The sequence below is a fragment of the Meriones unguiculatus genome, chromosome 18 (assembly GCF_030254825.1).
Source record: "Meriones unguiculatus strain TT.TT164.6M chromosome 18, Bangor_MerUng_6.1, whole genome shotgun sequence".
NCBI lineage: Eukaryota > Metazoa > Chordata > Mammalia > Rodentia > Muridae > Meriones > Meriones unguiculatus.
In genome coordinates, this window is record NC_083365.1 from 29,198,922 (window position 1) to 29,224,950 (window position 26,029).

The window sequence follows — 26,029 nt, forward strand, 5'->3', positions numbered from 1 at the left end:
CTTCCTGTGTATCCTTTGCCACCTCTAGTCTCCTGGGTTGTTCCACAGTTTTAATTTTTGGACCTTACCTGGCTCTCTATGTCCTGCTCAATCTCAACCAGATTCCAAATAAATAATTAAAAATTTTGTCTTTCTTTTCTCTCTAATGTCCCAAATAGAATATACCTAGTGGCCTTTTACTTGGTGTTTAGATTTATCCTTCCCTTATTTTATACTGACATGATCAAAGGAAACAAAAGACAGCAAGCAACAGCAAATTTTATATATCTGGTTGAAAACCTAAAATTATTGACAGTGGAGGTGCTAGAAGACTGACCTTTTGTGATCAGGCAGTTCAAACCACCTGTTACTATCCCAGTGTGCTTTTTGTTTCAACAAAAGGTATATATAATATTTTTAATAATATTTAAAAAATTGTATTTATTATAATTTATTCACTTTGTATCCCAGCTGTAGCCCCTTCCCTCAGCCCCTCCCAATCCCATCCTTTGTCTGTGTTCTCCTCTCATGCCCCTTCCCCAGTCCACTGGTAGGGAAGGTCCTCCTCCCTTTCCATCTGACACCAGCCTATCAGGTTTCATCAGGACTGGCTGCATTGTCTTTTTCTGTGGTCAGGTAAGGCTGCTCCCTTCCAGGGGAGATGATCAAAGAGCCAGCCACTGAATTTATGTCAGAGACAGCCCCTGTTCTCCTTACTAGGGAACCCATTTAGAGACTAAGCTGCCATGGACTACATCTGTGCATGGATTCTGGTTGTCTCTAAGCATGGTCCTTGGTTGGAGTATCAGTCTCAGAAAAGACCCCTGTGCCCAGATTTTTGGGTTCTGTTGCTCTCCTTGTGGAGCTCCTGTTCCCTCCAGGTCTTTCATCTCTCCCTTCTTTCATAAGATTCCCTGTACTCTTCACAAAGCTTGGCTATGAGTCTCAGCATCTGTTCTATCCATTTATGGTAGTTAAAATTTTTGCTGGGCATAATACGTGGGGATCACTTCTGTGGTCTTCCAGTGTGTGTAATATATCTGTCTGGGTCTTTCTTGCTTTTATAGTTTCTGGTGAGCCGTAAGGTTTAATTCTGATAGGTTTGCCTTTATATGTGACTTGGCCTTTTTCCCTTGCGGCTTTTAATATTGTTTCTTTGTGCTGAACATTTAGTGTTTTGATTATTATATGATGGAAAGATTTTTTTCTGGTCCAGTCTATGTGGTGTTCTATAAGCTTCTTGTATGTTTATAGGCATCTCTTTCTTTAGATTGGGGAAGTTTTCTGTGATAAAAAATATTCTGGACCTTGGAGCTTGGAGTGTTCTTCTATTCCTATTATTCTTAGTTTTGGTCTTTTCATAGTATTCCATATTTCTCAGATGTTTTGTGTTAGGAACTTTTTATATTTAACATTTTTTTTTGACTGATATAGATTTCTTCAATCGTATTTTCTACACCTGATATTCTCTCTTCTATCTCCTGTATTCTGTTGATGATGTTTTCATCTGCAGTTCCTGTTCTCTTCCCTAGGTTTTCCATCTCCAGAATTGCCTCAGATTGTGTTGTCCTTATTGTTTCTATTTCCATTTTTAGGTCATATTCATTTCCTTCTCCTGTTTGATTGTCGTTTCCTGTATTTCTTTAAGGGGTTTATTCAATTTCTTCACCTGTTTGATTGCATTTTCCTGCCTTTCTTTGAGGAATTTATTATTATTTTTTATTTTTAGGGCCTCTATCATTTTCATAACCTCAGATTTAAGATTATTTTCTTGTGCTTCCAGTGTGATAGTATCCTTAGAGCTTGCTGTGGTAGGAATAGCTGGGTTTTGGTGGTGTCATATGGCCCTGGGTTTTTTTTTTTCCCTGGGTTTTGTTGTTGGTGTTTTTGTGCTGGCTTTGTGGTCTCTGATGGTAGTAGTTCTCTGGGGTTGTAGGTAGAGCTGGTAGTCTCAGATGGCTGCTGTTCTCTGGTTTTCCTGTTTATACCTGATCTGTTCTTTTCTGTTGCTTCCTGATCTCCGCTGGTCTTCAGGGCCAAGAACTGGGTGGGTCCTGGGAAATGGAGCAGGCCCTGGAACTGGAATGTGGGGTGAATTGGAGAAGTGGATCACAGAGCCCTGTGGCAGACCTTGCCACTATTGCTGGCAGGCTTTGGCAGGCCAGCAGATCGGGAGGAGTTTGGTCTCCAGGGCCTACAAATTCAGCTATTATTTTTTACTTCACTGTGAATGACACACCTTCCATTTTCATAAAATAATTTCATACCTTGAAATCTGGGACTCTGAGAGCTCCTGTTCTTTGATGCAATTTTTCTGCCTTTATCACTCCTTTTGTTCCTTTTCCAGGCTCTCAGTCTGGAACATTTCACTCTTTTCTCTAGATACATAATTTAGCTTGATCAATTGTTTTTATACAGATGAGATCTAAATTCTCCTTTTATCTTACCTTCCTCTTAAAATGCTGCAATACTTAAGGTAAAGGCCCCTCTGCCCCAACCTAAAAACTTCAAATAAGCTGAGCAAGGAGGCAAGACCTTTAATTCCAGCACTCAGAGGTAGGGGAATCTCTGAGTTCAAGGCCAGACTGGTCTACATAGTAAGTTCCAGGCTAGCCAAGGTTACATAGTAGGACCTTGTCTCAAAAAACCAAACCAAAATACAAATTACCCACCCAAACCTCCCACCCAACCACCTACCCACCCCACCAACAAAGCAACCTAGCAAACAAAACTCCAAATAACTTCTCCTCTACTTGGGAGACTTTCATATTTTTTAGCTCAGCTTTTGGAGCCCTCTGAAATCACTTACATTTTTATGTCTTGTCTTCCTTCTACACAACATTACAATAAAGTCCAGAAAGTATTTTTGATTCTGAACTACTTACTGAATCTTCTATATCTTTCATGTTTCCTTTCTCTAGAATGTCTACATCTATTATTCTCTCTCTTACTATTATTTAAAAATTTGTGATGTATATTCTTTGCCACCTCCCATAAAAACCCAATACCAGTGCCAGTGCATATTAAGGATAATAATATGGGTTGCAGAGGATCCAGGTTTGAGTTCCAGCACCAGCATGGCGTCTCACAGCTGCCTGTGATGCCAATTCCAGGGGATCTGGTGCCCTCTTCTGGTCTCCATGGGTACCGCATGCATGTAGTGTATGGATGTACATAACATGCAAGCAAAAAGACTCATACACAGAAGATAAAAATAAATACATCCAAGAAATGAACTCATTACATTTATCAACTAGACTACAGAATAGTATTTTCAGCACCTCAGAAAGCCGTCATGCGCTTGTATTTTTATCCTTCTCTCTCTAGGGTTAAGAATATTGTGTTAGTTGGGTGATGGTGGCTCACTTCTTTAATCCCAGCACTTGAAAGGCAGGTGGATCTCTGAGTTTGAGGCCAGCCTAGTCTACAAAAATAGGTCCAGGACAGTCTAAGGCTACAAAAAAGAAACCCTATCTTTTTTTTTTAAATATTTATTATGTATTACAATAGGTTCACTTTGTATCTTGGCTGTAGCCCCCTCCCTCATCTCCTCCAAGTCTCATCCTCCTTCCCTCTTCTCCGTCTATGCCTCTCCCCTAGTCCACTGATACGGGAGGTCCTCCTCCCATTCCATCTGAGCCTAGTCTATCTGCTGTTATCAGGACTGGCTGCATTGTCTTCCTCTGTGGAGTGGTAAGGCTGCCCCACCCTCAGGGGGAGGTGATCAAAGAGCAGGCCATCAGTTCATGTCAGAGACAGTCCCTGTTCCCCCTACTAGGAAACACACTTGGACATTGAGCTGCCATGGGCTACATCTGTGCAGGATTTCTAGGTTATCTCCATGCATGGTTCTTGGTTGCAGTATCAGTCTCAGAAAAGATGCCTGGGCCTAGAGTTTTTGGTTCTGTTGGTTTCCATGTGGAGCTCTTCTCCCCTCTAGGTCTTTCTATCTGCCCTTTCTTATATAAGATTCCTGGCACTCTGCCCAAAGTTTGGCTATGAGTCTCAGCATCTTCTCTAATACCCTGCAGGTAGAGTCTTTCAATGGCCCTCTGTGGTAAGCTCCTGTCCTATTCCCTGTTTTCTCTCTCTTCCACTGTCTATCCCATTTGCCTTTCTGAATGAGGATTGAGCATTTTACTCAGGGTCCTCCTTCTTGCTTAGTTTCTTTAGGTGTACAGAAAACAATCCTCTACAATAAAAGATCTTCTGGAGGTATCTCCCCTGCCTTTTATCTGACCCTAGCTTATCAGGAGGAGGACCTCCCTCATCAGTGGATTGGGAATGGGACATAGGAAGAGAAGAGGGAGGGAGGGCGGGATTGGGTGAGAATGAAGGAGGGTGCTACAGCTGGGAAACAAAGTGAATCAATTGTAATAAATAAAAAAAAATAAATGAAAAATTTTTTCTTGGACAATTTAATACAAGTATATAATATATTTTGGTCATGTTCACTTACCATTACATCTTCTGATCATTCCTGTGCCTACCGAACCCTTCTGTTCTGTAACAATTCTCCTTTTGTCCTATTGTTGTTTGTTTCCATTATTTTTAGCATTGCACTGAGTTTAATTAAGGTTGTTTACCTTAGCATGGTAATAGAATTCTTCACAGGATCTACAGCCATCTAACAGAGCTTCAACCTTCAATGAGTTTTGACCTGAGTCATCTTTCAAATTTTTATTTCTGCTTACCAAACCATTTAAGAAGGAAATAAATGCTATCAGAAGTCTTCAGTGGAGTCTTGCTTTTGATAAGTATTTGTGTGTTTAGATATTATTCTATGAAATTGTGTTGATACCTTAAAGTTTGTTTTTAGAATCATAAATATAAGGGCTAAATGTTCTTATTCTCATGCCTTAGTACTCACTTCAGTCCTTTAGATTCTTGAATATATCTATTAGGAATTAGCAGTGAACATACATGTATTTCATTTAAATATGTGCTGACATCTATTTTTTTTGTAGCATCTATTAATCATGTGTTATTTTCTTCTGTCATTATTAGCTATGGGATTATACTCCGAAGCTAAAGTAAATTTTTCATCAAATGAGTACTATGTTCATAATTAAAAATGAATATAGTTATAGTATTTGCTAGTTTTGTTTTATCATACTTTATTTTTTAATTGGAAATAGATACATCTCAACCACAGTGTCTCCTCTTTCCACTTCTTCCAGTTCCTACTTCCTTTCTCCTCCAGTTTCACCCCTCTCTCCATTTCCTCTTTAGAAAAGAGCAGGCCTCCAAAAGACGATAATCAAACATGACAAAACAAGGTACAACAAGACAAGGCAGAGGTCATCATCATATCATAGCTGGACAAAACAACCCAATAGGAGGAAAAGGGTTTCAGGAGCAGAAAATAGAGTCACAGATACACCTGATCCCACTGTTAGGAGTCCCACAAAACACCAAGCTAACAGCCTTGACACAGGCAGAAGACCTGTCACAGACCATGTAGGCCCTGTGCTTGCCGTTTGGTCTCTGTGAGCCCTGCTTAGTTGATTTGGTGGGCTATGTTCTCTTGTTTTAGCATACTTTAAAACTGATTCTTCGAGAAAACTATAATAAAGCTGAGCATGATGGCTCATGCTAGTAATCACACGCACTCAGGTATTAATACTCAGGTATTAAGTAGGAGGGTCTTGAGTTTGATGTAAGTCTGGACTATGTAGAGAGTTTTTGGTCAGTATGGACTACACTGAGACCTCTTTAAAAAAATCAAAACCAAACAACACAACAAAACAAACAACAAAAGATAAATATAATCAGAATCCTAAGTAGACAAGTCCAATGTTAGGTGATGGAGTTTTAAAGAAAATGAAAGTGAAATTGGTTAGATATGAAAGATATTTTCAAATATTTGAAAGGTTGGCATATGAAATATATTTTATTACTTCTTGACTTCACATTGCAAAAGTAGACCTATGATTAGAAGTTAATGAAAACAGACTTCTCACTAGATGGAAATATTTTGTAATACACCTGTCAAAGCATAGGTATTTTAAACCAGGAGCTAGTCTGGGCCACATCAAGACCCATCATGGATGACCACCTACAAGGAATTATACAGAGGACATTTCTGCTAATGAATGTTTTCAGTTTGTTTCTTTCTTCCATGGACACCTATGCTACAAATTTGAGTGTTCATATGCTCTGGTATTAAGATCTAAACAATCTTCTGGTTGTCCTTGTAGACTCTAGAATTTGCTTTCGAGTTCTGGCTTGTTCATATTTGCTCAACTTTACACTGGATCTCTCTTCTTTTCTGCCTTTGTTGTAGACTTCAAGATGCATCATTAAAGCCTACGAAGTTAAAGATTGCTGAGTGAGCTGCTATGTTAGTGTGAGGTCAACTTGCCATAACAGCCCCCTCAGTTTTTACTTCCTAGAGGTCGTGTGGCTCTGATGACACCCTGACTGATCAATGAAGTAATTCTGCCTTCTTATTCTCCTGTTCTTTCAGGAAAATCTGGAGCCAGTAACAACAGAGACCATGGGGAAAGAAAATCATTCAGTGGTGTCTGAGATTGTGCTGTTGGGATTTGGCAGTTCTTTGGAGATATGCCTTGTCCTCTTCCTCATATTCTCTGTGTTCTATTTGGCAGGCATTTTAGGAAATTTCTTAGTTGTACTCACAGTGATCTCTGACCCCCATTTGCACTCTCCCATGTACTTCCTGCTAGCCAACCTCTCCTTTATTGACATGTGGGTTTCCTCCGTTACAGTTCCCAAGATGATTTCTGATCTTTTAAAGGAGAGAAAAGTCATCTCCCTTCAAGGCTGCATTGCTCAGATGTTCTTCATTCATGTTACTGGAGGGACAGAGATGGTGCTGCTCATAGTCATGGCCTATGACCGTTACATCGCTATCTGTAAGCCCCTTCACTACTTGACCATCATGAACCGCAGGACATGCATTTTATTCTTAGTTTTGACCTGGACTATCGGAGTCACACATTCACTGATCCAAATTGTGTTTGTCACAAACCTGCAGTTCTGTGGCCACAGAGAAGTGGACAGCTTTTACTGTGATCTTCCCCGGTTTATTAAGCTTGCCTGCACAGTGACATACAGGCTGGATCTCATGGTCACTGCCAACAGCGGCTTCATCTCTCTAGGAACATTTTTCATCTTGATGATCTCCTATGCCTTTATCCTGGTCACTGTTTGGCAGCATTCTCCTGGAGGCTCATTGAAGGCTCTCTCTACATTGTCAGCTCATGTCACAGTGGTAGTATTATTTTTTGGTCCATGCATTTTTGTGTATTCATGGCCTTTTCTCACAGTGCCTGTAGATAAATTCCTTGCCATTTTTGATGTGATAATCACCCCATTTCTGAACCCTATAATCTATACTTTTAGGAACAAAGAGATGAAGGTAGCAATGAAGAGGATACTCAGCCAAATGCTGAGTTCCCAGAAGCTGTTTTAAGAGTGTGGCATCAACAAAGACAAGTGTCTTTAACATTCCCCAAGTTACAGACAATAATCTAAAGACGGGCAGCTCGTACAGGTTTTATTCACTAGACAAATTAACAGCACACAAGATTTTCTTGATGTACTTGCTGCTCAAAACCACAGAAGATGTATTCTTTCTTATGCAATGTGTTAGAATAAAATGTATTAGTGTGAAACTCTTTATTTTTCTACCCTCTCCTTGATAAAGAGGGTTCTGACTGCTCTGTTACATGATACCATTATACGCTTGGAGAAAGCACTTTTCTTTTTAGATTTTTGTGCACAATAAAAACTTTTCTGAAAATATGAGAAAATTTGCAATTATTACAAATTTTTAGAAAATATGTTTTTCACTGAAATAGAATTACATCACTTTTCCCCTCCTTTTCCTTCCTCTCGCCCCTCCCAAGTGCCCTTCTTTTCAAACTCCTTTCATCATGTCTAGCCAATAACATCGTTTTCTTTGCTTACTATTGATATATATGTGTGTGTTTGTGTGTGTGTATGTATGTATGTATGTATAAGCATAACTTTATATACAATTGGTTGAATCCATTTTCCTGACTTTTTAAAATTTGAGACTCTGGGTAAGACATTGTGGATGCAGCTGTGATAGATGAGAAAACCAATGAGCATGGGGGATGCTCAAGCAATAGTGTATGACTTACTCTTCAATGTATATTGCCCGTGCATAAGAAAAGGTAAACATGTAATGATCTTAAAATTACCATTTTTTTAAAAATTTTTGAGAAAGGGTCTCTTTTCACACCTCTGGCTGTCCTGGAGTTCACTGTGTAGACCAGGCTGTCCCCAAACTCAGAGATCCACCTATCTTTGCCTCCTGAATGCTGCAGTGAAAGGTGTATGCCACCACATCCAGTCCTTAAAATTATTATTTTTTTATGTTTACCATAATACCATCCTGAAATGGAATTATTGCTTTACAGCTTCTTTTGTATATCAGCCAGTGTTTATGGTAAATACAGATTAAGCCTTAAAATCACTTCACTCCCTTTATAAACTGTGTTCCAGCAGTGTCGGGGCAGCGGCTTAGGACGAAAGAGATCTGGTAAGGAACAAGGATGGTGCTAAACTTACAACTTCCATGTGCTTGTCCCTGAATGCATGGCTATAATTTACCTGTCATTTCTAAGAGACACAGTCTCACAGCAGACTTCCTGTTCCTCTGGTTCTTGCCATCTTTCCACCCTCTCTTCTGTGATGTTCTCTGAGCCTTGGGTGCAGAAGCTGTGTTGTAGATGCACCCACTGGAGCTGCGCACTCCAAAATTAATTGTTCTTTGCATTATGACCAGTTGTGGCCTTCTTTAATGGTCTCCATCGACTGAAAAGAGAAGCTTCTTTGATACACTTAACTGTGGATATAAGGACATGTTTTAGAGTGCAGTAAGGAATTATGATAGGCCTCGTAAAGTGGTAGTTGTAGGCTCTTCTCTAAGATCTAAGATGACCTCAGTAGCCCTGTATGGTTGAATAGGTTTTATAGCACCTGATATGGTTTCCCTCCTTTTGAGTGGGCTTTTAGTCCAGTTAGACAGCTGCTGGTTATTTCCAAGACATGAGTGCATCTTTAGGGATATCTCAACATGCTGTTCATTGCTATAGTTAATAGGTATCACAGCTGATTAGGATCATTGGTTGTTTCCCCTCATTTGGCAGCTTGCCTATCACCTCGGGCACTATGAAAGGTAGAATACAGAAAGGAAGTTGTCAGGTTAGATCCAGTTCTTCTGAGTCTTGTGTCAAACATGTATGACATCTTCAGCAATAAAGACTTACCTTCAATCTCTGAAGGGCAGCCTAGGACAACAGCAATAGAATATCCAAGTATAAAGGATTCATGTTCCTTTTTATGGTCAGACTGCACATTATAAACACTTTTCTAAATTTTCTGTCACAAAATGTAGAATGTAATATGTATTCAATGTATTTTTATTAACTAATTTCTATTTGTATAATTATGTAAGTTGATCACTTTGATAATTTATTCTAGCATACTGAAGTGAACCACTGAAGAGCTGTGTATGATGCTTCATGCCTATAATGCCAACACATGGAAGGCAGAGGCATGACAGAAACTGCTGTGTGTCTAGGTCAGTGGTTCTCAACCTTCTTAATGCTGTGACCCTTTAATACAGCTCTTTATGTTGTGGTGACCCCCAACCATAAAATTATTGTCATTGCTACTTCATAAGTATAATTTTGGTACCATTATGAATCCTAATGTAAATATTTTTGGAGATATAGGCTTGCTGAAGGGGTTGCAAACCACAGGTTGAGAAACAATGATTTAAGTCAAAAGGGAGTTTAATACATTTCAACCCCTCCTTCATGAAGGATGCTAAACTTTATGTGTGAAGAGGTTAAAAAGTCTGAGTTAGTGAGATTAGAAGTCATATATTGTGGATCTCATATATTTATATCACTAAATCAAAACAGATACTATCTGAGAAATTACTGCTAGAATCACAGGTTTATTTGAGGAATCATGTTGACATCACATAAAACTTCTGGCATTTCTTTCAAATACTTATTTTATTCACTTACTTAAAAAAATGATTGCAAGGGCTGGAGAGATGGCTCAGTGATTAAGAGCACTGGCTGTTCTTCCAGAGGTCCTGAGTTCAATTCTCAGTAACCACATGTTGGAACACAATCATCTATGATGTGTTCACCATACATCTATGATGTATGTACACCATACATACCATGCATAGTTGACATTTGCTCAACTATGTTTGTAGCAGTTTTGTTTGTAATAGCCAAAAACTGGAAACAGCCTAGATGTTCCTCAACCAGGGAATGGATACAGAAATTATTGTACATTTACACAATAGAATACCACTCAGCTATCAAAAACTAATCACGAAATTTGCAGGCAAAAGGATGGAACTAGAAAAGATCATCCTAAGTGAGGTAACCCAACCTCAAAAGACTCACATTGGTATGTACTCACTTATAAGTGGATATTAGACCTATAGTACAAGATAACCATACTACAATCCACAGACCTAAAGAAGCTAAGTAACAAGGAGGACCCAAGGGAGGGCACTGAAAAGTAAACAAATCTTAAAAAAAATCAATCAAAAAATGATTGCAAGAATTGAGATTGGTTAAAAACAAGGAAATCATGAACTTTGCAGGCAAATCGTTGGGATCTAGAAGAGATCATTATGAGTGAGGTATCCCAGAAGCAGAAAGACACATGTGGTATATTCTCACTTATAAGTGGATACTAGACCTATATGATAGGATAAAGATACTAAAATATGTACACCTAAAGAAGATAAACAAGAAAGAGGATCTGGGGTAAGATGATCAATCTTCACTTAGAAAGACAAATGGGATGGACATTGGAAATAGGCAAAAACAAGTAACAGGACAGGAGCCTACCACAGAGGGCCCCTGAAAGACTCTACCTAGCAGTGTATCAAATCAGAGGTTGAGACTTATAACCAAACCTTGTGCAGAGTGCTGGGAATCATATGAAAGAAGGGGGAGTTATTATGACCTGGAGAGGGAAGGAGCTCCACAAGGACCAAATATATCTGGGCACAGGGGTCTTTTCTGAGACTGATTCTCCAACCAAGGACCATGCATGAATATAACCTAGAACCCCTGCCCAGATGTAACCCATGGCAACTCAGTATCCAAGTAGTTTCCCTAACTATGGGAACAGGGACTATTTCTGACATAAACTCAATGGCTGGCTCTTTGTTCCTCCCCCGAGGGAGGAACAGCCTTGCTAGGCCACAGAGGAGGACATTGCAGCCAGTCCTGAAGAGACCTGATAAGCTAGGATCAGATGGAAGGGGGGAGGACCTCCCCATCAGTGGACTTAGAGAGGGGCAGGGAGTAGATGAGGGAGGGAGGGTGAGATTGGGAGGGAATGAGGTAGGGATTACAGTTGGAATACAAAGTGAATAAACTATAACTAATATAAAAAATAAACATTTAATTAAAAATATTAAAATTTCTCTAAAATAAATGAACCTTAAAAACAAAACAAAACAAAAAAAAAGGAAAAAAGAAAAATAAAGAATTGGGATTGAATTTGTTAGATGTGCAAAATTAGGTATCTCATTTGTTGTCTCCAAGTCTTTTATTATTTTTATTTTAAAAGAAATTTATTACATTTATTATACATATGTTAGTGTATGTAAGTGCGCATGTGACATGGTGAATGTTGGTAGTCAGAGGACAACTTTTGGGGTCAGGTCTCCCCTGTCACCACTGGAACCCAGAGATTGAAGTCAGGATGAACTCAGGTCTTCTAGTATGGCATCAAGTGCCTGAACCTGCTGAGCCATCTCCGTGGCCTTTTAGTCATTTTTCAAAAAAATTCTTTGTGTTGGAAGAGAGTCTTGTGCACCGTGTTTTCAGATGTTGATTCCAGTGCCCTGGTCATGGATTTGGTGCCATGATGCCCTGCCCTGGGCATCATTATAAATGTCGAATCATCTCCTGTATCCATGTGATGTAAGGAATGTTCCCTATTTATCCCCAGTTGGTTAATAAAGATGTTGAAGCCTGTTACTGGGCAGAAGAGAGGTAGGTGGGGCTTAGGTTCCTGGGCTTGGGGTCTCAGAGAGGAAAGAGGAGAAAAAAAGTTACCATGAAGCAGGGTGGGCAATGAGCATGTAGCCATGAGGACAGATTGATGGAATAGAAGAGCCGAGACAGGACAACATATTGGCAAGTAACTTGGGATGTGTAGCTTAGAGATAACAAAATAGCTTAGAGGGTTGCTATCTGCCCTGCTCCAGTAATTTAGGCTTATAAAATAAATCATGGTCTTTTTTTTTTTTTTTCAATGCAGTTTATTCAGGAACCTTGAACAATCCTCGGACCCTGGGGAAAGCCAGCCCACAGCATAAATAGCCTCTGGGTAGCCAACCCAGGCGTGCCACGTGGGCAATGCAGATAGGTCCACATACATGGAAGCAAGCCAGATCCTCAGCCTTAGCCAAATGTGGAATTGTTCGTGACAGAGAGCACTCACCATCGGGAAGGTGGAAGGCGGAAACCAGCTCCATCTTTAAGGCATAGCATTCCGCAGCTCTCTACAGTTCCCCCTTTTTATTTTAGACGCATCAGGCAAGAGTAGAGGTCTGATCTCTGATATTAAAAATAAATTGGGACTTTGTACCGATGTTCATTTAGGTGTCATCCACCCAAAGAGCATCAGACCTGTCCGATACCTTTTTCTCAGAGGCGGGACCTGGGGCATCAACACGCATGCAATCAGACATGCTCTTCTCTGGGTCCAAAGTGGCTGACCCTGAGTGCAGTGCTTAGCCTCGCATCCTGAGCGTATCATTTTAGCTTTTTATGGTATCCAACCATGCTTGGGGAGAATGTCCTGCTTCAATGGCTGTAAAGGCCTGAATGATCATGGCTGCATCACACTGTTGTGAGACTCTAATCTTGCATATATACCACAGGCAAACCAAGGAGACCAACACCAGAAGGCCTGCTAACGCTCCCATGCCCGCCCATTCCTTCAGATGATTCATGGCTGCAGCAATCCATGTTGATAATCCTGTGGCTAGTCCTGCGTCCACTCTGGTAGAATTTACTGTGACAATGGCCACTCTCAGCTGCTCCATCATAGTATCGAATTCTCCAGTCCAATTACCTAAAATATAGCTCGACAATTGTTTAGACAGATTTGCAGCACAGGAAAAATTCTCATGTTGTATGCTAGTGACACAAAGTCCAGCATACTTTCATTGACAGCCAGGTTGAGCGATTTGCCATAGGGTATCAATTTGCTCCTGCAAGAGGTCAATCCTCTGATTGAACACCATCAAGCTTCCTTTTAGTTGAGCATTAATTCCTTTATGTACAACTAAGGCATGAGCTACATTGGCTAAATGATTATTCAGGGTCTGAGCAGTCTGCCCAGTATGACTCATGGCTAATGCCCTGGTGGTAGCTCCAACAGCCGCCAAAGAGATGGTAGTAACAATGGTGGCTGTAGTTCCAAGATCCCTTTTCTGTCTGAAGAGAGTCATAGCGTGAGGGGCATCAATGGGCACAGGCACCCAGTGAGGCATGCGAGTAACCAGGGCATACCTAAATTTACTAGCATTCCAGCGTTGGGCAAAAAAGCAAGTATCATTACCACAACTACTTGGCTCTATCTGGCTAATAATGAATAAAAATGGGGGATATAGACAAACAGGTGTGGGCTTATAGGAAATTTTGTGAGAAGCCTTCTGTGTCAATTCTTTTGGAGGAATTTTCTTTTCTTAAGGAAAAACCATTGCTTTATTAATCCAATGTTATATTTTTGGTGCATCTTATTTGGGGCTTAGAATCTAAGCTGACCTGAAAGAAAGTACTGGGTAGAGGCACTCAATCCCCCTGAATCCTGGCTTAGCAGTAACGGCAGCCCAGTATAGCATGGCAACACAAGCTGCATAGAGCCAGGACAACAGAGCAGTTTCAGCTTGTACTACCAGCGATGACTTCTTCCAAGCACAGCATGGTTAAAAGTGTGCAAGAGATGAGAGAGCCTACCACTGAGTTCATGCAGGAGACATCCTCTGCTCCCCTTAGAAGGGAACCCACTTGGAGACTGAGTCTATGGGCTACATCTGAGCAGGGTTTTTAGGTCTCCATGCATGGTCCTTGGTTGGGGTATCAGTCTCTGCAGTGCCAGGCCACAGAGGAAGACAATAGAGCCAGTTCTGATGAGACTTGATAGGCTAGGATCAGATAGAAGGGGAAGAGGACCTCCCCTATCAGAGGACTAGGGGAGGGACATAGGAAGAGAAGAGGGAGGAAGGGTGGGATTGGGAGAGATGAGGGAAGGGGCCACAGCCAGGATACAAAGTGAATAAATTGTAATAATAATACTAATAATATTAATAATTGAAATTAAGAAAAAGTGCACAAGAGAGGGGGCATTCTCTCACAGAACAGACCACACCAGGGGAAGACTACACATCAGCCTGGAGTTTAGAACCGCCATTTTTAAATTGGATTGTTTGATTTGCTGATATTTAATTTCTTTTTAAAAATTTTTATTAATTTTCTTTTTTAAATCTATTTTACATCCTAAGGGTGCCCCTCCCTCCTCTCCTCCCAGCCCCTCCTTTTCCCCTTTCTTTCTCCCTTTCTCCCTAGAAAAGGTCAGCTTCCTTCTCCTCCCCCCATATCAGCCTTCCCTAGCACACCAAATCACATTAGGACTGAACATATCTTCATTCCCTGAGGCCAGGCAAGGTAGCTCTGCCAAGGAGAAGTTATCTAAAAGCAGACAATAGAGTCCTTTTTAGAATCACCCCTCCCGACACCTCACCAGGCAACCCATATGAAGACCAAGCAGCCCATCGACTACATGTGTGCTGAGGACCTAGGTCCAGATTATGCATGCTACTTAGCTAATGTCTCAGTCTCTGTGAGAACCCACGGGACTCAGTTGTCTCTGTTGGTCTTCTTGTGGGGTTCTTGTTCCCTCTAGGTCCTTCCATCTTTTCCCCAATACTTCAACAAGACCCTTGGAGCTCCACCCCATGCTTGACTGCAAGTCCCAGCATCTGTCCTGATCCGCTGCTGGCTGGAGTCTCCCTGACTACAGTCAAGTTAGGCTCCTGTTTGCAAGCATAAGCAGAGCATCATTAATAGTGTCAGGGTCTGTCTCTCTACCATTGGGTGGGTCTCAGGTTGGGCCAATTATTGGCTGGACTTTCCCTCAATCTTTGTTCCATTGTTATTCCTGAACTTCTTATAGGCAGGGTTTTAGATCACAGGTTTTGTCAGTTTGTTGTTGTTGTTCTCCTCCTTCCACTAGTCTTACCTGGCTAGGAGGTGGTCACTTCAGTCTTTCTGATACCCCCTGTTATGAGTCTCAGCTAGAGTCACACTCACGTCCCCCCCAGGAGCCCACCCTGTCACAGGCCTCCAGCTTGACAAAGAGATGTTCCCCCTCAGTTTTCTTTCTTATTCCCAGCCCTCTCACCTCCCATTCCATTCTCTGCACATCTGATCCCCATTCTTGTATTCCTCCCCATTCCATCACCTACCCCAGTTTCCCTCTTCCTCCACTTCTACTGTTTCCCCTTCTGAGTGACATCCTGGCACCCTCATTTGGGCTCTCCTTGTTACTTAGCTTCTTTGGGTCTGTGGATTGCAGTATGGTTATCCTGCACTATAGGTCTAATATCCGTTTATAAGTGAGCACATACCATGTGTGTCTTTCTGGGTCTGACTTACCTTACTTAAGATGATCTTTTCTAGTTCCATCCATTTGCCCGCAAATTTCATGATTTCCTTGTTTTTAATAGCCGAACAGTATTCCATTGTGTAAATGTACCACAATTTTAAAGGCAATATACAGCAAGCCAAAAGCCAACATCAAGTTAAATGGAGAGAAATTTAAAGAGTTCCTGCTAAAATCCGGGAGAAGACAAGGCTGCCCACTCTTACCATATCTCTTAAATATAGCACTTGAAGTTCTAGCTAGATCAATAAGACAGGTAAAGGAGATCAAGGGGGTAGAAATTGGAAGAGAAGAAGTCAAAATCTCGCTGTTTGCATGAGATGATAATATAGGTAGGTGACGCCCAAGATTCTACCAGAGAACTCCTAAGTCTGATAAACACCTTGAGCAAAGTGTCTGGATAAAAAATTAACTCAGAAAAGTCAGTAGCCCTCCTTTAAACAAGGAACAAAAGGGCTGAGAAAGAAATTAAAGAAACAACACCTTTCAACAAATAATATAAAATATCTTGTTATTTAATTTCCTAAGTTCTTTATATGTTTTGAATATTAGCCCTCTGTTTGATGTAAGGTTGGTGAAGATCTTTTCCCAATCTGTAGGCTGCCATTTTATTCTATTGACAGTGTCCTTTGACTTACAGAAGCTTTTCGGTTTCCTGAGGTCCCATTTATTATTTGTTGATCTCAGAGCCTGTGCAATTGGTGTTCTGTTCAGGAAGTTGTCTCCTATGCCAGTGAGTTCCAGATTTTTCCCCACTTTGTCTTCAAATAGGTTTAGGGACTATGGTTTTATGTCAACGTCTTTGATCCACTTGGACTTGAGGACTTGAGTTTTGTGCAGGATGATAAGTTAGACCAGCACCATTTGTTGAAGATGCTTTTTTTTCTTTGTATGGTTTTGGCTTCTTTGTAAAAAGTCAAGTGCCCGTAGGAATGTGGGTTTATTTCTGGGTCACACTGGACATTTTGAGCTCTAAGGATTTTAGCCTTACAATTTCTTTGCAAATGGTCAAATTCACCACAATTAAAGCACTAGGTATTTTGAATCAGGGACCTCTAGCTATAGCTTGTCCTATGACATTGGCATGATGCTCATGAGAGCCAATATCAGTCATATTCCTTATTTATTTGTCCATTGGTGCTGCTCACATACCAGAAGTTGTCCTCTGACCACAAACATTCACCATATACATGCACACTTACAAACACTCACATATATATATATATGTACACTTAATATATATATTAAATGTAATAAATTTCTTTTCAAATAAAATTAATAAAGGACTTGGAGGGTGATGTGCCAGTTTCTGCCTCCCATATCTCCACAAGCATAAGCAATTAAGCGGTGAGAAGTTATCATAACTTCATTACCCTATGAAGGAAGTGTCAATTAATAAGCTTCTTTCTAATCTTTAGTAACCATGTTAGATAATTAGCTATTCAAGTTTTAAACAAAACAAAATTTTTTATACATACTTGACTGACATAATTTTTTATTTACTGATTTGAAAAAGAGCCACACAGGTAGGATTTGCTGAAGGAGGCAGAGACAGGAGGATCATGAATTTGAGGCCAGCCTGGGCTACACACTCCAACGAAGGACCATGCGTGGAGATAACCTAGAACGTCTGCTCAGATGTAGCCCATGGCAGCTCAGTGTCCAAGTGGGTTCCCTAATAAGGGGAGCAGGGGCTATCTCTGACATGAACTCAGTGGCTGGCTCTTTGATGATCTCCCCCTGGGGGGTGCAGCCTTACCAGGCCACAGAAGAAGACATTGAGGCCAGTCCTGATGAGACCTGATAGACTAGGGTTAGATGGAAGGGGAGGAGGACCTCCCCTATCATTGGACTAGGGGAGGGGCATAGAAGGAGAAAAGGGAGGGTGGGTGGGATGAGGCTACAGCTGGGATACAAAGTGAAGAAATTGAAATAAATAAAAAAAGAGAAAGAGCCATAATGATTTATTTATGTGACTTATACAGAATGAACATCAGCCCAATCACATTGCCCCAAGAAAGAGACAATTAATCCACAGCACATCAATCATGGGAAAATCAGTATATTTTGTACAATTAATGTAAAAAATACACATTGCAGAGATTAGGAAAAATATACACAGGAAGTTGGCGTTTTCAGATGAGGCACTAAGACTGAGCATTAGTTAACAATCATCAAGAGAATATGGCATATATTGAGACTGGAGAGTTGGCTCAGAGGTTAAGAACTCTTGCTGTTCTGCAGGAGGCCCTGAGTTTGGTTCCTAGCACCCATATCAGGCAGCTCACTGCAGTCTGTAACTATAGCTTCTTTTCTTGCCTTTGTGGGCATCTGCACATGTATGGTGTGTGCACACACACATACATAAAAAAAAAATAAATATTAAAGAAGTTTTATACAGACAGAGAAACAGACAAATTGGATGAAATAAGTTTCAGAAATTGAATCCAATATACACAGTCATTTAATATACAGCATATGTTATTTCAATTCAAAGAAAAGGAATGGAGCAAATTGCTCTTCATCCAAGGAAGACCAGATAGAGTTATTACCTTGTGGCAAAAAAACTTCAAGATGACTAAGTGTTGGTAATTTAAGGGGGGGGGGACCATTTACTTAAGTGTACAGAGGACTGCATGCACGCTTGTGTTGTAGATTTTGGTTGAGAGGCTCTGAGAACGCCATTCTAGACAAGAGAATACTGTTCAGTTCACAGCTTTCCTTTTCCCCATAATCAAAGCAATGGTTTAAAATTCACCTTTCATAGGGCCTGAGCAAAAGAAACTATGGAAGCGAAGACGTTATGACTATTGTTAGTGTTAGCATATAGGCAGCCTGCCTCTAGGTTGCTTAGCAACCTATGATGTCATCATTTTTTGCTGCTTCCAGGGCCCTGAGGATAAAAGGATCCTCCCCCCTCCTCGCTTCCTCCCCCCTCTCTTCCTCTCTGCCTTGCTTTTTCTTCTCTTCTCATCCCCTCACCCCATCCTCCTTTCTCTTTTCTCCTACACTCTCCCACTCTTCTTCTGTCTCTCTCTCTCTTTCTCTCTTCCCACCTCTGTAAAATAAGTCTTTTCATACCAGATCTGTTGTTCATGGCATTTTAAAACATATTACTACCACTACTTCATGTCAAATGAAAATGACTCTTACAGGGAGGGAGGGATGGAAGGGAGATGTACAGCTCCGCAAGAAAACCTGAAAGGGTGAAATGTGAGCATTGATTCAAACGCACAGCAATTCTGAAAATGGAAGGGCACTGACCTAGTAGGCAGCATCAAGGGTTTTTTGAACCTGGGTCTCCCTGATGAATTTATAACTGTTTCCCCCACCTCACTCCCAGGCCCCTGGGAAAGTTCCATCAAGTCCTCATTTAAAATGAATTCGTTATTTTTAACGTTTATAAATTAAGGATATTGGAACAAATGATGTTGGTCAATCAACTCTAACTTTTAATTCTAATATTGTACACACAAGTCTAATAATTTTTTAGACCATAAGACAGTGGACTATGATAAAGAGGTGAAACACACAGAGACTGGAGTAATGGAGAGCAAACAGGATAAAACAAAGAAAATTAAAGTCAAAGGAGGTAGTGAGCAGATTAAAAATCACATGTCTGTGCAATCTCTTTGTCTACTACAAAAAATTGATAAAATATTATTCTTTGATCTAGGGTATGAAATTTCCCTAGATCCTGGACTTTCAAGATATTAAATGATAAAGGACACTAAATTGATCTTAATACTCTGATGTACAGAGTATCAATCATTATCACCTTTCCTAATAGTGTAACCTATGCCTCAGTTTAATAGCAGATTTCTGGGCATGTAGCATTGTGTAAATCTTGGGACTGTCTCTGATATTTTATGGGACCATCTTTGCAATGAACATCCATAGTTCCAGCACTACAGTCAAAGCATTTATGACATTTTCCTGTAATGCCTAAGATAGCTCCACAGTCGCCCCATGGCTACTTTCATGTCTTTGTTCCTGAAGGTATAAATGACTGGATTCAAAACGGGAGTGATAAATGCATCGAAAATAGCAAGGTATTTGTCAAGGTGTGATGTTGGTGAAGGCCATGTATAGAAAAACATCAGTGGCCCAAAGTACAAGATGACCACAGTGACATGCGCTGAAAGAGTAGAAAGGGCCTTAAACAATCCACCAGGAGAATGCTTCCAAACAGTGAACAGGATATAAATATAGGAGATGACCAGTAGGAAAAAGGAGCCCACAGATATGAGTCCACTATTGACAGTGACCATGAGCTCAAGATCTTGAGTGTTTGTGCAGGCAAGTTGGAGGAGTCGAGGGAGGTCACAGTAAAAGCTGTCCAATGTATTAGGACCACAGAAAGGCAAGCCTACCACAAACACTAACTGCACCACTGAGTGAATAAGGCCAATGATCCAGGAAATAACTAAAAAAATCAGACACACCCGGGGGTTCATGATGATCAGGTAATGCAGAGGCTTACATATGGCTACATATCTGTCAAAAGCCATGGCAATGAGCAGCACCATCTCAGTGCCCCCAACTGCATGGCTGAAGAAGATCTGGGTTATACATCCCCAAAAGGAGATGGTTTTGTTTTTCTTGAAAATGTCACAGATCATCTTAGGAGCATTAATTGAGCAGAATATCATATCAATGACGGAGAGATTAGCCAAGAAGAAATACAGGGGGGAGTTTAGATGAGCGTCCAAGGTTACGGTGAGGACAATAACAAGGTTGCCAACCATGCTTGCAAAGTAGAACAACATGGTGAAGAAAAAAAGGAAAAGCTGGACCTCCCATATGTTAGTGATCCCGAGGAACACGAACTCTGATACCACAGAGCGATTCATTCCATACATTGCTTCGGATGTCAGAATTAGCATTCGTATCTGCTGAGGGAAGAATGAGAACGAGAACAATTTATCTAGACAAGAGTTAGCCTTTGAGAAAGAAAGCCTGTAACTATGGAAGTGATTATTGCATTAACATTATACACAGCAAAATAAACTTCATCACATGTACACTAGCTTTCACCTCCATGGTTCAGTTAATTTCCAGAAGGCATCGTAGTTCTCAAAGCTAGCCACTACTACTAAATCAATTTCATCTCTAGACTGTTGTCTTCTCTGCTGTTGCTTAATATTAAATGGATATTTTCTATTTCCTCTTGTTCAGGATATTCTACCTGGATGACAAAAAAGGTCATTTTTAAATTCCTTTGACCATGATTTCTTATGGATTGATGTAATTTCAGCCATTCATACGAGCCATCTAACAACGCTCATGCATAATTTACTGCTTTCAAGGTCTCTACACTGCTAATTTTACTACTTAATTAAACTTAAGGCTCTTCTTTCTTCCACTTCCAAAATTTCTGTCATTGTATTTGTGCGTTACATAAAGCCTAATTCTCAGACTCCAGGTAAACATGCCCTTCTTTGTGAAATCACAGTCTGATGGAGGCTTCACATACTCCATTTTGTTCTGGCTAGTTTTTAATGTCAACTTGACACAGGACGGAGTAATCTGAGAGGAGGAAACCTTAACTGAGAAAATGCCTCCATAATATCAAAGAACAGACAAGCCTGTAGGGCATTTTCTTAATTAGTGATTCATTTGGGAGGGCCCAGTCCATTGTGAGTGCTGCCACTCCTGAGCGAGTGGTCCTGGCTTCTATCACGAGGCGGTCGAACAAATCATGACCAAGTCAGTAAGCAGTACTCCTCCAAGGCCTCTGCATCAGCTTCTGCCTCCTGGTTCCTGATGTGTTTGAGCTCCTGTCCTGACTTTCTTTGATGATGAATAGTGACGTGGAAGTGTAAGCAAAATAAGCTCTTTCCTCCCTAACTTGCTTTTGATCACTGTGTTTTATTATAGCAATAGCAACCTTAACTAAGACAGCTCTTAGCAGTTCACTTTCTTATTCATAATTGTATAACTACCCATCTCTTGAACTGAAATGTACCTTTTTATTTTTTATTATTTTATTTTTTTTTACTGGAGGTGTTGCTCAGTAGTAGAGTGCTTTCTTAGCATGCCTGAGGTTTAATTTTGATTTCGAGGACTGCAAAATAAAACACCAAATATATAAGATTTGATATAAGAATCATGTTTGGTTCACATGTGTGGTTTGTACTACCATCACGTCACTGACAAAGACTCACAAAGCCAGATGACAAGTGCTGAATGAAGGAATAAATTCATGGGACTGAGGGCTGACATTAGAGTTGAGACAGATTGTAAGTCAGTTGGCTTCAAACCAACAGTATGTAAATAGTATGCCAATTAGGGACTATCACAAGATCCCAAAGTTATTCCTGTATTTGTTTAACCACACAGAGAAATAGTTACATGGAAAAAAAATTCCGTTGTAAAACTTGTTATGAGGCTTTAATAACTCATTTAAAAGGTCAATTAAGAAGTAAATAATACGTTTCAAAATGGAAAAAGTCACTTTACTCTATAATCATTATTCACTCTCAGTGAAATCTGTTTCTGGTCTAAAGGGTGGTGTAGCTGAGACAAGGATACTCACCGCATACTCACTTGACCCCCCAAACAGGAATCACGCCACGCAAAATTTGTATATTTTCAGAATGAACTTGAATTGGGTAAATGAATGGCAAATAAGATATCGGGAAGAAAGAACCAAATTGTCCATGTGTGTACCTGGGGACAGGGTGACTGCTCAGTTATAATGAATACAAAGGCAACTAAAACAGTGTTCAGCTCCCAGCATGGGGAGGAGGAGGACAACTGAGTTCTGTAGGGATAAAGAATAGTCACTACAGGTAACTGAGACAGGAAGTATTTATCACTAAATATAAAATTTGACGCTAAGACTAAAATGTCTGGACTCTCACTAAATGTTCTTCACAATAAACAGCCTTTTAGATACCTTTTTATGTATGCACATATATATATATATATATATATATATATATATATATGTTTGTATGTACACACACACACACGCACACACACACACACACATATATATGTATTTAGGTATGTATTTATCACTTCTGGGGATTGAATTCCAGTCTTTATGCATGCTTTTAAAAAAAGTGTTTTACCATTGAACTATTTCCTCAGCTCCATAAATAGCTTTTGTATTGCTTTCTGATTTCTGTTGTAAGAAATTGTCACAAATTTCGTGGCTTGAAACAGCTGTTTTGCCCCCAGCCTACTGCCCCAGCCCCTGTTCCACTCACCTGCTCCCTCATCCTCACCTAATTCACATAGCTGCAGTTTTAAAATCAGCAAAGCTGACACGAGTCTTTCGAGATAAAATTGAAGTAGCACCAGAGATTTATTCTTTCCGAATATTCCCGAAGAGAATCTGTTTCCTTGTCATTTCCAGCTTCTGAAGAATGCTTGCATTTCTTAGTTCAGGGCCTCTTTTGGGCTATTCGAGCTGCACAATGCCAACATCGACTTCTAATCCTCTTACCTCCTCTCTCACTCTGACTCTCCTGTTTTCTCTTGTAATGATCATTGGAGGTACATTGGACAGGTCAATGATATAATCTTAGATCTTAAAATTCTGTTATATTAAAATTCAGTTATATCCACAGAGTCACCTTTGCCATAAGATAATAATCACAGATCTGCATTTAGGACACAGGCATCTTGGGAGGACATTATTCTGTATGCAACACCCCTTTAATGGAATAATGAAAATCCTACACTGAAAACATATACAAACAAGCAACATTTTACAGACTAAGGAGATTGTATTCATGTAATATATATATATATATATGTATATATATATGTGTGTGTGTGTGTGTGTGTGTGTGTGTGTATTTGAATTGGAGAGAGAGCGTGTAGTAGTGCTACATGGGCGGGTCTGGAGGGAAGAAGGGGAATGATGAAATGATGTAAAATATATTATAATCTCAAAAAATAAAAGAATGAATTTATGATTCCTGCTCAAACTTTCATTCATGTGATGAGCTAGAAACTCATCAAAACTTCCCTAAAAAGGGAAGTTTAAAAGCCCCCCCCCAAATTCTTAGTGATTAATAAGAAAAATGCTTTTACTTAAAAAATTAGGCTTGAGAGAAATAAGCACAAAGAGAATATACTGTGAAGTAGGTGCATATGTAATGTCCAAACTGGAATTCGGATAGCAAAAAATGAAAAAGGAAGCCAAAAAAGCAAACCCAAAACCCTGCATACCATGCTATACACCTGTACTCTCATAACTTGGGAGGCGGAGGCAGGAGGCTTGCTACTAGTTTGAACCCAGCCTGTGCACCATTGTGAATTACAGCGAGCTGGGTAGCATGGGAGATTGAAAAAAAGGCAGATCACAATGGCCAAAGAAATTGTTCATGAATTTATAAGGACAGGATCAGAATTAGGATATTTTTGGAGTTATTTAAAGACAAAAGATATGATGTTCCTTCTAAAATTTATGCAAAGATAAAGCCTAGGTAGAGGGCAATTGCATATTTTAGGCTAGTTAAAGATAATGAGAAAAGGATTAGATGGGAAGATTAGAATAAGAAAGAGAAAAGGGAAATTAGATGATTGAATGTAGAAGGAGACGAAGTTGGCCAGTGAGGCTGAAAATTATAATAGAGGAAGAAATGACCGAAGGGAAGTCTGAGGGTGCTCTGTCAAAGACAGCAGCACCCCCCTAAATAATTCCCTGCCAGGATTCACCAGCAGCGGTGAGTCATTTTAGGCTAGCACATTGCAGTCCTCAGTCTTGCATTAGCTGTTGAAATAAGGAAACCCCATCAAGCTATTATGGATGAGTTTCCACAAGGCATTCCTGAAATATTAGCCTGAGGTGTTATTCATGCAAGGATGAGAGTTTTGTGGATGAAAAATATAATTTCCTTAAACCTGAGTCATTAGCCAAGGAGGATTAGCTTAGATCTGCGGCTGCGGGAGAGGATAAAAGAGGAGAAAGTCTAGGTAGGAGAAAGACAGTTTGCAGGAATGGCCACTAGACAGGAAAAAAAAAAAAAAAAGGAGAAATAGGACTGAAGACACAGTTTTCCTTTTCAGAATCCCCTCAATGTCAAAGAAGATAAACTATCAGGAACAGTAGTATTAGCATATTTAGTAACTTACTCAGTTTTTGCCTTCCAGTTTTCAGACTTCCTGTGTAGCAAGTATCCACCTCAGAGAGTTAGTCACTTAAAGACTTCCAGAGCGGGACACTTGGCTCTGAGTGCTTCATCATGTTTACACGCTCCTGGAGTGAGCGTGTCCTCTTCTGTGACTATCGCTTGTCAGGGGTATTCTGCTTTGTGGTCACTAGTTCTGTCTTCACTTATGGAATTGAACAACACTGTAGAACAGGTTAATAATAACTTGACATTTGTAAAAATTGAAAAAAAAATGTGACATTCACATCGAGTGAAGAAATTACCGAACCAGAGGACTAAAATACGTTCTGAGTCTCTTCCTTTTATTTTTCTGTCTGGGACATATCATGTTTTCTTCAGTTTCTTACAAGGCTTGAAAATTAGTTTATTTCCTGTTTTGTTAGTTTTATTAATATAGTAATCCTGAAGCTCTTCTTTGTGAAAAGGAAATCGTTCGTCCTCTTAACAGAGCTGATGAATGCTTGTTCTCCTGCTGTAGGTATGGAGAATGTACCCATGAATGAATGCTCATTTCTGCTATGGACTCAAAGAACTTGCCCATGGGTGTTTCAGAACTTAATATTCTCGAAGTTAGTAAAAACAAATAAAATCACTTCTCTGTACCTTTAAGTTTTTAAAATAATTTTTACGATTAAATAAATTTCTACATGTATACAATATTTTTGATCATGTTCACCTGGCCACTTGTGGGTATTCATATCCCGGTGAATGGCCACACACCGTGTGAGTGCGGGCCTCTTCCGTGTCAATCCTCTCAGTTCCTTTGGCTTTTCCTCATAGGATCCATTTTCTGTCCCCTTTTCTTTGTTGCTGCTGTCCAATGACCCCAGTTTTTCAAATTTCTTCTTGAGTTGACCTGGAAAAAATGATAATGTTTTAAAATAAAGAGGTCTAGAAAATGGATCAGTTGACAAATTACACATTTACTTTTCTAGCCTTTTCTCTTTCTTCCATTATGTAATTTTAGCCGATCCTACATGATTTTGGCACGGGGTCAATTTGTACCTCATATCTTTTTTTTTTTCTTTAAAGCACACTTTCAATCTCTATATCACCACATTGTTTACAGGACACTGGCTTTGTTTTTATACTGCACTTACACTTGTCAACTTGTCTCTTTGTATCTTAGTTCTACTCTAAAAAAATATAACAGACTTGTCTTGAAGAAGATCAAATATTTGTCTTTTTCAGGGATTGTAATTTTC

The 26,029-nt window shown here is 40.0% G+C and overlaps 2 protein-coding genes across 2 annotated transcripts; one reads left to right on the top strand and one right to left on the bottom strand.

The window, feature by feature from the left end:
- Window positions 1–6,478: 6,478 nt before the first annotated feature.
- Window positions 6,479–7,417, top strand: LOC110564862 (olfactory receptor 4F3/4F16/4F29-like). The gene has a single exon (XM_021662395.2). It carries the CDS (start codon window positions 6,479–6,481, stop codon window positions 7,415–7,417), a length of 939 nt encoding a protein of 312 aa, XP_021518070.2.
- Window positions 7,418–19,616: 12,199 nt separating this feature from the next.
- On the bottom strand, window positions 19,617–20,579 carry LOC110564868 (olfactory receptor 4F15-like). Its single transcript, XM_021662402.2, has one exon. It carries the CDS (start codon window positions 20,577–20,579, stop codon window positions 19,617–19,619), a length of 963 nt encoding a protein of 320 aa, XP_021518077.1.
- Window positions 20,580–26,029: the final 5,450 nt, after the last annotated feature.